The 17,500-nt window shown below is 43.4% G+C and overlaps 3 protein-coding genes across 5 annotated transcripts in view; 1 reads left to right on the top strand and 2 right to left on the bottom strand.

Moving 5' to 3' along the window:
• The window catches only part of LOC147033509 (E3 ubiquitin-protein ligase TRIM7-like), a 1,095,521-nt gene that overhangs the window by 666,370 nt on the left and 411,651 nt on the right, over positions 1–17,500 (bottom strand). The gene's annotated exons all lie outside the window — the stretch shown is intronic.
• Positions 1–17,500, top strand: part of LOC147033524 (E3 ubiquitin/ISG15 ligase TRIM25-like) — a 272,640-nt gene that overhangs the window by 33,999 nt on the left and 221,141 nt on the right. The gene's annotated exons all lie outside the window — the stretch shown is intronic.
• Positions 5,180–17,500, bottom strand: part of LOC147033525 (E3 ubiquitin-protein ligase TRIM8-like) — a 28,983-nt gene continuing 16,662 nt past the window's right edge. The window contains exons 4-6 of one of the 3 annotated variants that reach the window (XM_085855731.1): positions 13,679–13,912; positions 12,776–12,798; positions 5,180–5,998 (exon numbers count right to left, since the gene is read on the bottom strand). In XM_085855731.1, coding sequence (XP_085711857.1) covers positions 5,863–5,998; positions 12,776–12,798; positions 13,679–13,912 — 393 coding nt within the window. In that variant the 3' untranslated portion in view covers positions 5,180–5,862. Of the gene's footprint in view, positions 5,999–12,775; positions 12,799–12,885; positions 13,325–13,678; positions 13,913–17,500 lie in introns of those variants that run through there. The other 2 variants (XM_085855733.1, XM_085855732.1) reach the window with 2 other exon arrangements.

Below are 17,500 nucleotides of genomic sequence, written 5' to 3' on the forward strand. Positions count from 1 at the left end.
AACAGAGGCAGCCATGTTGTGATGTCACACATGCACATGGTGACGACCAAAATAAAACTCTTGCTACATGTCGATATATAACATGGTTCTTGGATGTATTATGAAGGCGTTCTTACATCTGTGGACTCCATTCTAACCTTAGATATCTCACTCTATCAGTGAGTACATTCAACATTTCAAACATGCTCTTTCTTTCCTCTCACAACTCCCACTTTTCCCAACCCCTCAAATATTGAAACTCTCCTTGCCTACTCCCCACTTCACCATACCACTGCCATGTCTTAGCCTTCCCGGCTCCCCACCTCTCCCATCGCAATGCTGCACCTTGGCCATGCCTGCTCTCATCGCCTCCCCTCCCTCTCAAAGCTTCCCTCTCAAGGAAACCTTCTCACCTTTCTCAAAAACTACACCCTCACCCTTCTCCCTGAACTCACCCCTCTCACCCTTCAATCTCCCCCCCTCCCACACCCTTCTCAAAGTCCCCCCCCTTACAACTTCAAAGCTGCCTCCTTGCCTTGCCTTCTCTTCCATTTCATCCGTCCACCTCCTCCAATCTTCAACTTCCCTCTGCCCCTCTCATTACTCCCCACCGTGCCTCATCTCCACCCCCGAGCCTTTTCCCCTTCTCATCTGGCCTTCTCCCCAAGCTCTTCTGTTATCCCCCAAACAGTCAACATCTCTCTCTTCCACTCTCACCCCGCCCTCCTCCCTTCCCCCTCCCCTAAACCCAAAGCCTCCTCCCCTCTGTCTTCGTTAACAGTGTGGACCTCAAGCATTTGAGGCCTTCAATCAAACCTGACAGATCTTTCCATGCAGGTTGCCACTGAAAAACCAGACAATCTGTTCAACAGAAGTTTTCCTTCTTCAAGACATCTCTGACTCGCGAAACCAAGTATCTCTCCTTGGTTACTCCCTCCTCCGGTATGACAGACCTGAGTCTTGTCATGGCAGCAGAGTTTCTCTCCATCAAAAACTCTATTCCTCACAATCCTCGCACTGCCCTCACTCCCCCATCCCCAGGAATACATCTGGCTACGGCTTCCCCTGCACTCCCACCTCATGTTTATACGTGTGTTGCATCGTCCACCAAACGGTGATGACTCCATTTACAACTCGCTTGCCAAAAACATGGACCAACTTCTGTGCTCTCATCCCAACTCCCTCTTCCTCATATGTCGCGACTTAAATTGTCATCATGTCAGTTGGCTCGGTGTGGGTACCTCCCTCACCTGCCATGGCACTTTGGCAAAAGACTTCTGTGACTCATTGGGACCGACACAATCTGTCAACTTCCCGAACAGGATCTCAACGAATGGTACTTCATCTCTTCTGGATCTGATTGTGACCAATTTACCAGAAAACGTCTGCTGTTCTTTCTCTGCTCCAATCGGTTCATCTGACCACATGCTTGTCAAAGTGGACATCTCTCTGGCTGTTATGAGAAAACCACCTCAGTGCCGTCGAGTCTGGCATTTCACTCAGGTCGACTGGCAAGGACTTCAAGCAGCCATCAAACTTCTAGACTGGTCTCCCATCTCTACTTTCTCTGACATCAACTCATCCTGGGAATTCTTTCAAGAAATTTGCTCTCTCTCTCTCATTCACAGATTTATCCCATCTTGTCTTCAGTTGTCCTTCCCTTCCTCCCATCGATGGAACACTGAAGCTTGCGGTGAGACAGTTGTCCTTAAACAACTTGCCTTCGCCTCATGGAAGGCAAATACAACTGAAGGCAATCTCGGTTCCCTCCACAAAGCTCGGAACAAGTGTGTGTCTACCCTGAGAAGAGCCAGGAAACAACATGTTTCTAATCTCAAGTCCGAACTTTTAAACACGTCTGCCTCCACCAAATCCTGGAGGCATCTAGTTAAGTTTGTTTCTGGTGTATGTTGCTCCTCCATCCCCTCCCTCACCTCAAATGGCCGCTCAGCTGACTGCACGTGAAAAGGCTGAAAGCCGAAACTCCTTGTTTGCTTCGGAATCTTGTCCCCAAAACCTATCGCTTTCTGTACCCACCTTACCCAGTTGCACCCAGCTGTTCCTGGACTCTGTGTCATTTTCTCGTGACAAGGTGGAGAGTGTCAAACCTCGACTGATTCTGCAACCGGTCCAGATGGCATCTGCCCAGATGTCCAAAAAACCTCTGCTGCTCTTGCTTGCCCTCCCTCGGTTCTATTCACCCTCTCATTTGCTCAAGATCATCTGCCATATGCATGGAAATCAGCAAACATTACCACTCTGCATAAAAATGGTGCAAAAAAACAAATTCTTGCAACTACAGACCAATTAGCCTTCTCCCAATCATAAGCAAGGTTATGGAATCCATCATCGCTTCCGACATTAAATCCTTCTTCTTCTCCAATGGCCTGATTTCCGGTCATCAATTTGGATTCAAAGCAGGTCACTCAACCCAGGACTGCTCCTGCTTTCCAAACAATGGATGGAGGTTCTCAATGCCAGACATGAGATCAGAGCCATCTCCCTCGATATATCGCCTGCTTTCGATATGTTCTGGAACTCCACCCTGCTCACCAAACTCTCTTCCAACGGTATCCAAGGGAATCTCCACTCATGGCTCGCAGACTTCCTCTCCTGTCGCAGCCAACGTGTGGCCCTTCATGGAATTCACTCGCCCTTCTTCCTGTCTCGGCTGGTGTTCCTCAAGGTGGTGTTCTGGGCCAAGTGCTTTTTCTCATTTTCAACACTGATCTCTCCGATTCTCTGGAAAATCCTCTTCTTCTCTTTACTGATGACTCCACACTCTTGCCATACCATCTGTCATCCTTCAGATCGGCAAGCGGCAGCCTCTTCACTCTCTGCAGATGAGGATAAAATCACAAGCTGGTCTAACACGTGGAACGTGTCTTCTTTCAATCCTGACAAATCTCACACACAAACAATGTCTCTCCAAAAGGACTGTCTGGAACACCCCCACCCCCATCTACTTCTCAACAATCCCCTTGAAGAAATCCTTTCATTCAAACTTTTGGGCCTCACTATCTGCCATGATCTTTCCTGAGAAAGCCACATAACAAAGCTGGCCTCCAAAACGAATCACCGATTGGGCATTCTCCATCGTGCAAAGTCCTTCCTTGGTACACCTGACTATGTACAAAGCTTTCATCTGCAGCCTGATGGAATGCTGCTTTCCCCTCTCTGGGCTGGTGCTCCCACATCTCACCTTTCTCAGCTTTACGCTGTGGAATCCAAGGCATTTGGGATCATTGGCATCTCCCACGATAAGGCTGAGTCTTTGGGTCTCTCAGGTCTAAGTCACATTTGGCACGGTGGCCGTGGGGTCTACAAAATCTACGGCCACTAGCAATTTTAGGGCAGCCGCAGTATTTCCACGGTCACACAATGTAGCAGTCACATATGTTTTTATTTTTGGGGTAGCCGCACGAGGTATTTAGAAATTGTAGAGACCGAAAAGGTGGGGGTGCAGTACGGTCTTTGATTTGATGTCGCACGGTGACCTTTGGGCGTCCCTGCGGCGGCCATAGAATTTTCAAGGCAGGTGCAAGGTAGCCTCAAGGTGCCCGCAAGGCAACCGCAGGGGGGCCTGAAGGCGAACATGCAGCCAGACGGATGGTAACGATTGGGTTCTTTTTTTTATTATTCATTTATTTTTTCTTTCCAGTTTTTTTTTTTTCGGCTTGTCGAATTGCTACGGCCAACGTAGAAATGAAAAAAGTTATAATTCCGCGCTATATTACCACGGCGACTCCTATGGCCTGTAAAGCAAAGCCAAACGGTGTAGGGCCACCTCAGAAACTATGTGGCCGCCGCACGTCTATCAATTCAGGGGGGGGGGTGGAGTATGGCCGCCGTATCCTCTCCGTAGAGCAAATGTGACTTAGGCCTTAGGCCTCACTCTCTCATCGCAGGCAGGTCCGTGGTCTTTCTATCTTTCACTGTCTCTCCGGCCTCGCCCTGGCCCCCACCCCACTCTGTCTGCTATCTGTCCCGCCCATATTTCCGCAGGGCGCTGATGGTCTGCCAGCAGCCATCTTCTGGTAAACCCCCGTTAATCCACCCCAAACCCACCTCCTTCAAATTCCCTGCTTTCCTTCCTGAAATTCCCTGTAGTACAATCTTGTTTATCCTGTGTACCTCACCCCATCCCATTCCCTTCCACAGATCTTCTCATGTCTCTGTTCCCCACTGTTTTGGGCTTCCCTCTCCTGTTCCTCTCGTCTCCTGCTCTCCTTGTTATACTTTCTGTGTGTTCGCTCTTATACGAGCCTCGACATTGAATAAAAATATAAATGAACAAATTAAGTAATGAATTAAATCTGGGTTTTACCACCATTTTACTCATTGTCTATTACATCACTCAATCTAAAACGTCATATTCGATCTTCGTGTCTGTTGTTTGAGCAATTATATCCTTAAAAAAACAGGAAGTTTCCCAATTACATTGATTTTCAATTTTGATTGAGTACCAGGAAGGCAGACAGAGTAAAGCATTAATCTCACTCCTCTCTGCGCATGTGCGATCAGGACGAATTCAGAGCCAAAGTACGGTAAAACGAAAGACTTGTCTTCCAATTCATGTTCTGATTAGTGTTCAAAATAGAGCATTCAATTTAATTCAGTTGTTACTCGATCATAAACTGATGATCATAAACTGATTCGACAGACAGATGGATGGAAATGAAGAAATTCCTTCACCCCACTTTTTGCTTTGCATGCGTGGGGTAACTAAAACTATTCATAACCTCAAATGCTTTGTCCATAGCACATCAGATTAATTGTCTGTCCAATGGCCTTGTACCTCCACAACACATCTGTCTCTCCTGGAATAGTTAGAATCTAAAACCATCAATATTATTGTCATCTCGCATGACAAGAATAAAGCACAAGACCTGCTGTTCTCACTTTGCAGAGGTTGGTAGACTCTCTGTTATTTCCCATTTCCTCCAGTATTGATCCCTCTCTCTGCTCTCTTCGACCTCTGACCATCCGAAGATTATCGAGGATGACTCGTTCTTACAGTAACCCCTTCGGGTCAAACTCCCAATAACTCGACTTTCTGCAAATATCCACTCCTTTATTCGATTTGTGGAACTGCTTTCCAAAGATGATTCAATCCAAATTTTCCATCCAGGGACTTTTAGTACGTGTTATACCAGCATATCGTGTCACCACCCATCACTACCTGCAAATATCTCTGCCCTTGTGAACCCCACCTCACTGAAGCCTTGTGGTTTCAGGTGAGGATATTTCCTGCCCTCCCATCTTAAGTTATTTTTTCCTGTTCGATGGTTACCTAGCTTGTTGCATCCAACTGCTGTGTACACCTGTTGCCCCACCAAAACATGTTGGCTTTTTGCCCTCTGTGACATCACTCTTCCTGAGCAATGAATTGGTTTACAAAAAGGAAAAGTACGTTCAATTAGCGTTCAAATACAGCATTCAATTGTTTTGGTATCTGGAAAAGATGCAAAAGAGTGGTAAAGAGTGGTAAAGAGTGGTAAAGAGTGGTAAAGAGTGGCATCTGTAAAAGAGTGGTAAAGAATTAAAAATCTACACTAATAAAAAGCTGTGTGTGTGTGTGTGTGTGTGTGTGTGTGTGTGTGTGTGTGTGTGTGTGTGTGTGTGTGTGTGTGTGTGTGTGTGTGTGTGTGTGTGTGTGTGTGTGTGTGTGTGTGTGTGTGTCTCCTCCATAACTCCAAAACGATAAAACCGAGCAGCCTGAAACTTTGCATGCATTCTTAGAAAACTCCAAGGAAGTGCAAGATAATTTTTTTACATTGCTATTTGTTCCTTTTCTCGACTTTTCTCTTCCTGTTTTCCTTCCATATTTGTGTCACCTTTTGTGTTCCCTTCTTGTTTTCTTGATGAAATGTCCAGTTTGTGTCACTTACTCTGTATCTTCTCCAGGAAGTTCTTATTGAGCTTGATGAGCACGTCGAAATTCTTCTCCTCCTTCGAGAAGTCCAGAACAGTGAGCGGTGTGATCTTCACAGATTTAAAGTCTGACATGGTCTCGAGCCTTGGATTAAAAAGGACAAACATCAGTTAAACAATTTTTTGAAGGCGACAATATTGTTACAATCATACATTTTTTACATACCAAAACAAGTTATCTGTAAAAGAGTGGTAAATAATTAAAATTCTACACTAATAAAAGGCAATGTGTGTGTGTGTGTGTGTCTCCTCCATAACTCTTCTTCTTCTTCTTTTGGCTGCTCCCATTCGGGGTCGCCACAGCGGATCACCCGTATGATCCGCATAGTGATTTGGCACATGTTTTACGCCGGATGCCCTTCCTGACGCAACCCTGGTCGCCTCTTACGACACAGGGATATGGTATACCTATTTTAACCGGGGTATACACCGGCCCAGTATACTGGTACTCATTTCGCCGACCTCGGAAGGATGACAGGCTGAGTCAACCCCCTGGTGTATTAATTCAGTGGCCCAACGGGGCTTGAACTCAGGACCTTTTGGATCCCAAGCCGCTGCCCTAACCACTGCGCCAACACCAGGCTTGTCTCCTCCATAACTCCAAAACGATAAAACCTTGAAGCCTGAAACTTGGCATGCATTCTAAGAATACTCCAACGAAGTGCAAGAGTGAAAATTGGGTGTTTGGGATAATTAAAACACCCCTTTTGAAGATCATTAATAGCGTTATTTTATTATATCCTTCACCATCCTTGGCCACCTCACTGTCTGGGGTCTAAAGGCGTTTCCTGGGTAACCTCACTGGGGTCTAAAGCCACCATGTTTTTTTGCCTGCTCAACCATGCCTTGACTTTGAACAGGTCGCAACGATTTAATGACAAAGTTTATTTTTTTCACTTTCCTCACTCATATTATCAAATGCCTGTTCATCACAGCTACAAATCACTGGGTATATTGCAGTGCTTATAAACGCCTGGAGACACCAGTGTTCATGGCTATATTTCATTTGTGCATATTATGAATGACTGAGAGAGTTTCTTAAACTAAGCAGAACTACAAAATGTAAGCTCCAGATTAGAAAGTATCAGCAGTTCCGACTACGAAAAGAAGTGTTGATTTGTCCAATTCGGACATTGAACGGGCATTTCTGTGTGCATAGTTGTATCATCGGCAATTGGTAATCGGTTGCCAAGCCAGGCATTCCATTGGAGTAATTGCTTGAGCTCAAGCCACTTACCGAGTTGTACAGGACATTTCGTGTCAGTTGATAATGATACAGTTCGTGTCCCGATCGGGATGTACAGTCGACAGTTACTACAAGGTTGAGGTACGCATACAGCACACACCAACATGGTACATATGGGTAGATTTGGATCTGTACGAACTCTCCATGGGTGTGTGGACATGCCATGCCTGTGACGGGTGCCGTGGTGGAAAAGTTTCATCCCATATCTTAAGGAGGTTCTATCAGATTTTCCTTTGCCCTTGGCACCTGTTTCTAAAGCATTTGGTTATTGGATTTGCTTTACAAAGGCTATATGTTTCTCTTTGTGAGTTTCAAAGCAAAATATATTTGATAATGCCCGATTTCTGAGCTGTTTGTCTTATTAACGTATTTTCTAAATTACCGAGCCAAATTTTTTTCCACCCGTCAAATGCACCTGAATTATAAAGATTAATGTTTGTGACTATCTCCCTGATACATTATTATATTAATACTGAAGGACCCATTTTGTTCTCCTCCTAGCGTCCGCCTCATGTTTTTCTCGGTACTGTGACCTGGACTGAAAGAAACTTCGTAGCTGTAAGAGTGCATCGCACATATTGGCAATAATCAAACTTCAACTCTGAAGCAGAATAAACACTTTTTGTTTTACATTCGTTTTACATGGCGACGTGTGACGTCACCGCTGAGAGGCGTCAGGACGTATTGACATCATCGGTCATTCGGTGACATCATTACGTCTGTCGTCGACAGACCGTTACCACTGAGAGGTGTAATTCCACTCCTCGAAAATAGCGTCTGCAATGTAAAACCCTCTTCTGCACATGCTGACTCCCTCAGAATGTGAATTTGGCACAAAAAATGTAACAAGAAACATTGTATCTTCTATCTGTGTATTAAGACTGAAGGACCAATTCTGTGCTCCTCCTCGCGGTCGCGTCACGTTTTTCTTGGTACTGTGACCTGAGAAGTTTTGACACGGTGTTTGTACGTCAAAGTAGACATGTGCACAAATCAGGGGACTTCTTCACAAGGATAAGTGTACACCAAAAATGTTGTGTACAAGGACGTTTTGTAGGCCTCATTAGGTAAGGCCACGGAGTACATCGACTGGGATCCGGCTCTTACAAGAGATGCCACTGGTTGTCATATTGGTCTCATGGAACGGAATCCGTCTATGACGGGATTTCGGCTAGTTATTATATTAATATGCTAAACCATATTTTGTGGACGTATCACCTCCGAAACTGCTGGACGGATTGTCACCACTTTCGGCATGCAGGTGCTCTGCGGTCTAATGTACAGCATAGGCTATGTGAGATTGCGACAGACCGAGAGGTTTGGGAATTTTTGCCGATTTTCTAATTTTTACATTCATTTGCATGGCGACTGGTGACGTCACCACTGAGGCATAATGACGTCATGACATCATCAGTCATTTGCTGACGTCATTGCGTCTGTCGTTGACAGATCATCACTGGTGAGAGGCGTAATGCCACTCCTCGAAAACAACGTCTGCAATGTGAGGTCTCAATGGTGTTTGTGAGGTCTAACAGCTTGGTGTTTGCAATGTGAGGTCTCAACATCTGCAAACACCACACACTGCAAGTGAAAACAATGTCTGCAACGTCTCTTCTGCACATGCTGACCACCTCAGAAAGTGCATTTGACACAAAAAAGAAATGTAACAAGAAACATTGTATTTAAAGAAATTCCACAAATCACATTGTGAACACTGGATATATTGACATCCGAACGAACCCTCACTTTCAAAACCGCACAAAGCACGGGTTTGGCTACTCTTCATAAATGTGACTGTTTTTCAGTGAAAGCTACTCAAGGCTTCTGGGTTTTATACAGTACGTACTGTAGTTGTTAATCACACTGACTCCAACCTGTCGATTCCCGAAAAATTGCTGATATCGGCCAAGCGTGTGTGTGTGTGTGTGTGTGTGTGTGTGTGTGTGTGTGTGTGTGTGTGTGTGTGTGTGTGTGTGTGTGTGTGTGTGTGTGTGTGTGTGTGTGTGTGTGTGTGTGTGTGTGTGTGTGTGCTTGTTTCACAAAGCATGACATATTCTCTTTGATATCTATCTCTCTATATCTCTATCTCTATCTCTCCATTTCTCTATCTCCATCTCTCTACATCCGGATGTTCATTATGTCTGGACGGTGGTTATGTCCAGGCAGGGTTTGTCTCTAGGTGGTATTCATCTCCGGATGGGTCCGGGAGGTATTCCTCTCCAGAGGTGTCCGGATGGTAGTTTGTCTCCGGACATGTCCAGGCAGTGTTTATGTGAAGAGGAGAGGTTGTGTTCTGGCGGTGTTTATGTCCGGATGGGAGTTTGTCTCCGGACGTGTCCGAGCAGTGTTTGTCTTTGGACAACTTGGCTCTGAACGCGTCTGGGCAGTGTTTGTCTCAGGACAGCTTGGCTCCAGATGCGTCCCGGAGGTATTTATGTCCGGGCAGTGCTGTCACCGAATGTATCAGGGTGGTGTTTTTGTCTGGACAAGAGTTTGTCTCGGATGCGTATCTTCGAATGTGTCTGGATGGTGGTTATGTCCAGGTGGGGTTTGTCTCAAGACGTGTCCAGATGAGAGTGTGTCCGGGCGGTGTTTTTGTCCACGGGAATTTGTCTTTGGATGTGTCCGAGCGGTGTTTGTCTCTGGGTGGTATTTATAGTTTGACCGATATAAAATGGATTTCAAACATTATTTTGTTTCCATCTTCACTGTTATTCCATGCAGAATCATTTTGTTGAGACACTATGACTTTTAATTGATGCTCCACTGCACGTCTGCCTTCCCTTTCCTCCACCACTTCCTCACTCTAATGCCCTTCTCGCTCCCCTCCCCCCTCTTTCCACCTCCCTCCTCTACCTCCCCCCTCGTCCCACCCCCCCCCCCACCATGTCAGTGTTCCCGTCAGTGAAGTGATGGGTGGTATTTGCAAGTGTAAAACAAATCGAGAGCATTTTTGTATTTTTATTCAAAAGTCTAGATTCTGGAGGAGCTTAATCAATGAGTACAAAGGAAGCAGGCAGACAAAAACTATGGACAGTATGGAAAGAGTGGGTCAGAGAGGGTTGAAGAGAATGAGGTGTGCTCTGGAGAAAGAATAAATGAATGACATGATTGAAAGATGCGATAAAGTGCATGAGGCAAGCAACAGACATAGGAGTCAGTTGGCCCTGGACTCGACTTCCTGCCAGGAGATAGACAGAAGAAAGGGAACAAAATTCGCGGCTCGAAAGAAATATAGGTTTCGCTCGGAAACGCAAACCAAGGGTTGAAAAGACCCTTCCATGTCCTTTTTATCAAGACAGCGTGGGATAAGGTGTTCCATGAACTCTTTTGAAATGGTTTAGAAGGGAAAACGAGGAATAAAAACGAGGAGTTTGAGTTGAGTAAAGATGAGTTTAAAAAGAAGGTGAGCAGAGAGCACACACAGATGGACATGGAGAGAAGAAGCAATTAGACCACGTGGAACACGAGAAATGAGAAGAACAGAATATTCAAGGATGTTTGACACTTCAAGTGTATCAATGAACAAAAGAGATCTCAACAATGCAGAAATAAATGGCTTTAAGGTGAGGAGGATGGGAGAGAATGAAAATAAGGAGAGAGAAAGGAATGAACAAAACAAGACAAACTCAAATGAGGATCACAAAGGAGGGAACAAAATGTGGTGGGATGAGGAATGAGGAATGAGGAGATGAGGGGTGAGAAGATGAGGGGTGAGGAGATGAGGGGTGAGGAGATGAGGGGTGAGGAGATGAGGGCTGAAAAAGTGAGGGGTATGGCTGTTTGAGAAACGATTCAATCAGAAGAGGGATTGTGAAGAAGTTATACAGATAAGAAAGTGAGAAGGAAACAAAGATTGTGATTTGAGATCTAGAGATAGAAACCGGACCATGTGTCATAAAAACAATTAACAAAACAGCGTTTGTAAATATTTAAAGGAACTTCATGAAGTTTATGTCCCACTAATAATACAAATGGCATTTATAATGAACCTCCTCCCTCAGTCAACCCAAAACTGTTCATTCATAGATCAGGAATGGGGAAGGAAATCAAGGGAGGAGAAGAGTCAAGGACATGATGACAAATGACAAGGAGGAGGAGATTGGGACCATACTCTGTGCAGAGCGTTGGTGCTGCTAAAGCAGTCTCCTTGGCTATTGGGCACAATCCTGGACTGGTCCCCACTCCGACATAGTATACCAGCATACTGGCACTCATTTTGCCGACCTCGGAAGGATGCCAGGCCAAGTTAACCCCACCTGGTATTAATTCAACAGCTAAGCGGGATTTCAACTCAGGACCATAGAATCCAAAGCATGTCACCCCAACCATTAAGCCAACACCAGACCTTTCCATGACGACAAATGAGTAACCTGAATGAGGCCTAAGTCACATTTGCCACGGCGGCTGTAGGGTCTCCAAAATCTACGGCCACTAGCAATTATACGGCGGCCGCAGTATTTCCACGGTCATACAATGTTGCAGTCACATATGTTTTTATTTTTTGGGGAGCCACATGGCGTATTTAGAAATTGTGGAGACCGAAAACGTGGGGTTGCCGTACGGTCTTTGATTTGATGTCGCACGGTGACCTTAAGGGGCCCTGCAGCGGCCATATAATTTTCAAGGCAGACGCAAGGTAGCCTCAAGGTGCCCGCAAGGCGACCGCAGGGGGGCCCTAAGGTGAACGTGCGGCCCGACGGACGGTAACGAGTGGGTTCATTTTTTTTTTTTTACCAGTTTTTTTTTTTCGGCTTGTCGACTTGCTACGGCGAACGTAGATATGAAAAAAGTTAGAACTCCGTGTTATAATTCCACGGCGACCCCTACGGCCTGTAAAAGATAGCCAAACAGCGTAGGGCCACCCTGAGGCCACCGCAGAAACTCTGCGGCCGCCGCACGTTTCTGTCAATTCAGAGGGCGTACGGCTGCCGTATCCTCGTGTAGAGCAAATGTGACTTTGGCCTAAGTAACATCTTGTTCACCCCGTGTCCACCCATCACCATCATTTTTCCATGTGTCTGTGTCTGTCTCTGTGTCCGTTCCCTCAACCCTGCTGTTGGCGTTCCCCTCCCTTTATTCGGTTCTTGTTATTTTCATCCTGGGTCAGTTCTGTTCTCACTCCTCTATGAGCCTCGACTGCACACAAACAAAACAACAAATATATGAAGACATTCAGGACTCATAAGAACAGAAATTAACACAACATGAAGCAAAAAAAAAAAACAACAGAACTAATAGGGGGGGGGAACTTTTATCATTGAAGGAGCGAAGTCAGCCTCGTCTGCCTTGTGAGAAGCCAGAAGTGCAAGATCTTTTATGGATAATCTCCATCTTAAATAAATATATAAATAGTGAGTGGGTTTAAACGAGAAGATGAGAATAACCTTTCTTTCCTTCAAGCTCCAGTGACGATTCCAGGTACACTCACATAAAGTAGGACAGAAAAACACCATGGAGACAACAAGTTTGGCATTTTTGAGAATGTTTTTTTTTGAAGTGTAAACAGTTCGACAAGGTGAGGATTATAAATATCTTCAAATGTTTCAAGCATGATTGGGTTAAAAACATCAGGATGTGCTGACAATGTGTTGATTAACATCAATATAGTCCAACCTTTTTAGCAGGTCCTTGGAACCCTGAAATGGAAGAAAACAAAGGATGAGATCAAGATATTTGAATGAATAAATGAATGAATGAATGTTTCTTTTCATTTATTAAATACCAGAGAGTTCACCGAACATGACACCCTCCACAGTGTTCATTTACATACATCAATTTTAATGAAATGACGATTTATTTATTTTTGAAAGCACTTTTCGCTTCACATGCACGTGATAATAAAGGAAGGCATTTTAAATTTGTTAAGAAAAGGATAAATTTGATTTTCATTTTTCAAGCAGTGCTGCACTTCCCTTTGGTGAAAACACCTGATCAGATAAATCTCTAACCAAACAGTATTCACATTAATAACACTGAATCATTCAGGTACAGAGTATGTGAAGTAATTGGTTGAACATCATTCATATTAATATTCTCCAGGTGTTGCACACAGGTCACTTTGGCACTGGATAAACCAAAATATTAAAGATGATCCAGCGCTTGATGAAAGCCATGCTATCATGGTGGTTGGAGGTCTCCATGAGCATCCCTTGGATAATATCCCTGAATAGAATAAATGGAAACTCTAAACAGTGTCCTGGTAGTTGTGCTGTATCTTTGCTTTAGACCACATGATCAAAACTCACTCTCATCCCAAACCATCAGTTCGATAAAAACCAAAATCTCACTTCATGCATGACCTAAACACACGTGGAAATGCATTGACTCACCTTTCTAATCCATTTTATAAAAAAAAAAAAATTGAAGCATTGTAACGTACCCTGTACCTATATTATTGACCACGACATGTAACAGCTCTCAAATTATGAAGGATTTTACTCAAATGATGACAGACTTCCCCTTCACCATATATTTTAAATATTATAACTTTTGTAATTTGTTAATGATAAAACACACCTGTAGAAATGAAATGGCCTCCAGGTCTTGGAGTGCTGTTTGCATCGTGGATTTTCCTTGACGTAGAAACTCCATCTTCTGCTCCAGTTTCTCTCTCTGCTTCCCAAGAAGAGAAAGCTTCTCCATTTTCCTTTTCTTGATTTGACTCTTCATCAGATCCACAGATTCATTCACAAATTGGCACACTCTCCTTCGCTTGTCCTCCAACATGTCTTCAGCATCTCTGCCTGATTGCTGGGAGGAATCATTGATTGAATTATTCAAGAATTAAGAAGAAACTTTCAGATAAAAAAAATGTATAAACTAACAAAAGGTACAATGGATTATGTCTGGATAGGATCAGATCACTGGTTACAGGACATGATTATAAAGTTTATAAAGGTGGGTTTGATTATTAACCCACATGATTATAAAGGTGGGTTTGATTATAAAGTTAAGTGGGCACTCTTATCTACAAAGCGTATTTGGTCCGGGAATCCAATGGGAGATTTCAACTTCCAACAAGTCTAAATTAACATTTAAGGATTTAAATTTATTGGTTTTAAAAATTGATGCACATGGAGGAGGAAAGTGAAAATAGAAAATATCATTCAAAGCAAATGCATTGATGGATATACATCTGTCCATGTTCAATGTAAACCCCCTGTTGTGTTCGATCTCAAAGGTTGCACAAAAAAACCAAAAAGCAACTCGATGGTATTCATGGAATAAATACCGCACACAGTCTTGAGAAGGACTTGGTGTGAGCCAACTCTTGTTTTTTAATGTTTTTTTTTTCTTTGATCAAATATGGCTGCCAGACCATGTGACCAATGACATCATCTTTATGAAAGTATATTTCCCATTAGTAGTTGATCAATTAGTTACATTTTGCATTAATCAATTAAGTGGTGTTTTTCTGAAGATTTTCAAAGATTTTCCCTGAGATCCAACATGGCTGCCAAACCATGTGACACATAATTGTAATTTTTATGAAAATCCTGTTCAAATTTCAAGTCAATCAGATGAATATTGAGGATTTAGAAAATTGGCCTGTGTTGACCTCAAAAGAGTGACCACTACATCACATGGTCATATTACATGTGGTAAAGTTTAAATTTCCTTCACTGAATGGTTTTCGATTCATGCTCTTAACAAATAACAGACACTTCCGACATATGTACATATGAGGCGCCGCGAGGAGGAGTGATGTAAGGGACACTTCGGCCATTTTGGAGTTCATGCCATATCGCACTAATTTAACCCTTCCCCTATGATCATAATATCATTTAAAAAAAATGGCGCTTGCATCACTCCTCCTCGTGAAGCCTCATATATATCTCTGCTACCGAACACTGATCGGGGTTGGGGGTGGGGGATGGCTTATCAGGACTATTTTTCCTCACTGTGACTTTGCCCTTTAATATTTGACCAAATTATTAAGTAGTGTTCATCATATATGATGACCAAAGCTCAAGCTATGGACTAGACAGACGACAGACAACACACACACACACACACACACACACACACACACACACACACACACACACACACACACACACACACACACACACACACACACACACACACACACACACACACACACACACCAAAACCCAGTCCCCTGCTGCGTGGCAGGGGGTTATTGGGGAAGGGTGGCAAATGAGGTGACTGTTGAGCTGGAAACTTTCCTCATCAAGATCAGATTTGCATTTTCAACATCCAAAGCAAATGGCCTCTTTCTCTCTTGTTACTTGGCAAAAAATGTTTTGGACAAGTATGTTGATCACCTCCATTTGTTTTTGTTTTTGTGTTTGAATGTTTGTGTGTCCACTCACCTCCAGCCCAAACCGTTCAACCAATATTCCTTAAATTTTCACAGATTAATGTCACTGATCCTGCGACGGTCACGCATTGAAGTTTCTTAAAATTCGGTCAACTGAAAAGGTCTACATAGACCTGCTCTCTCAACCAATTTGAGCCAAATTTTCTAAAATCCTCAAATTTCATCTGATTGACTTGAAATTTGAACAGCATTTGCAAATCAGGTCAGTGAATTCAACCACCTATTACTTTTAGGGTCATCAAAGGTCAACATGGGCCATAAGGTCAACATAAAATAGGCCATTTTTTTACTGTTTCTAAAATTGTCAATTTTCATCCGATTGACTTGAAATTTAAAAAAAATATTTGCATATCAGGTCGATAGATTCAACCACCTATTAATTTTGAGGTAAGCAAGCGTAGGCCAAATGGTCAAAATAGGCCAAATTTTCTAAAATCATAAATTTTCATCCAATTAACTTGTAATTTGAAGAGCATTTGCAGATCACGTCAGTGAATTAAATCGCATATTAATTATTAAGTAAACATAGGCCAAAAGGTCAAAATAGGCAAAAAGGCCAAATTTTCTTAAATCCTCAATTTTCATCCGATTCACTTGAAATTTGAAGAGCATTTTCATGTCAGGTCGCTGAATTCAACGACCAATTTATTTTAAGGTCAAAAGGTCAACACAGGCCGAGTTTCTAAAATTGATTGATTGGACCAAAAACAAAATATGTCACTAGAATCTCAAAAGTTGTAGACGAGTTGTGAAAAAACAAGGTGGATGAGTTGAATAGGAGACAAGAACAAGTGGATTGGATTTTGGTTCGGATACAGCCCATCATGGGGATAGAAAACGTGAACTGTTCCACCTGATAGAGATATGGCCTTTACCGAGTGCCATTCTACTTTGTGCTGTTTTGCCAAGGTGTCTCTCTATGACTGATTTTTTCTCTTTTCTTTTTTTTTAAAGCTTTTATTTACGAGTAATTATCAGCTCTTTCCTGGAGTTAAATATGGTGAGAGGTAATAATGGACAGTTGAGAGAGCAGGAAGAGGGATGTTGAGCTGAACTCAATAGTTGTTTATATATAGATATATGACAAAAGCTCAAGTTATGGACCTTCTTTGGCTCTCAAGTTATCGTGGAACATAAACCAAAGTTCTGTCGTGCCCTTCCATACGTGACCAACATATCAGAAGCTACTGCTCACCTGTAAGTCCCGTTTGAAGTCGGCATCGCACATAGACCTGAGGCTACCATTAAACGCAGGATCATGCAACCAAAAGACTGATTGAATCTGGAGGACAAATCATCTGTCATTTATAAAACAAATTGCAGCAACTGCGCAGCCCACTACATTGGAGAGACCTCGACGAGACTAAAGACAAACAACACGAACAACAGTTAGCACTACGGAGAAAGGATCCGCTCTCCCAGGTCGCAATGCACAGTATCAGACAAGACCATCAATTCATGTTCACTGAGGCCGAGGTGATCGGGCAAACGAACATCCAGACAGCTGCAAGAGGCCTCGTATTTGAAAGACAATGCAATTAATAGACATATCGATTTACACCCGATGTATCAAGCATTAAGTCACCAGCTAGAACATCTGTAAACACACAACAAGTGCTAATCACCCCGAGCACTTTTACAGAATGTAAAAAGGAATTAGTTAATCCATAAAGTGATATTAATTCAGGTGTTATCAATCAGGATGATCAATCTCTCAACGTTATACATAAATGGTACCGCAGGGGTTTTCTTAATCCCATCTCCGATGATGGGTTGAAGTGAGAGCTTGAAACGTTCGACTTTTAAAACTTTCGTCCAAGTGATCGATCTTACTTCACGCACGCACGCACGCACGCACGCACGCACGCACGCACGCACACCCTGGTGTTGGCGTAGTGGTTAGGGCAGAGGCTTGGGATCCAAAAGGTCCCGAGTTCAAGCCCCGTTGGGCCATTGAATTAATACACCAGGGGGTTGACTCAGCCTGTCATCCT

The sequence above is a fragment of the Eptatretus burgeri genome, chromosome 2 (genome assembly GCF_056783735.1).
Source record: "Eptatretus burgeri isolate ZD-2024b chromosome 2, Ebu_testis_v1, whole genome shotgun sequence".
In the NCBI taxonomy this organism is placed as follows: Eukaryota; Metazoa; Chordata; class Myxini; order Myxiniformes; family Myxinidae; genus Eptatretus; species Eptatretus burgeri.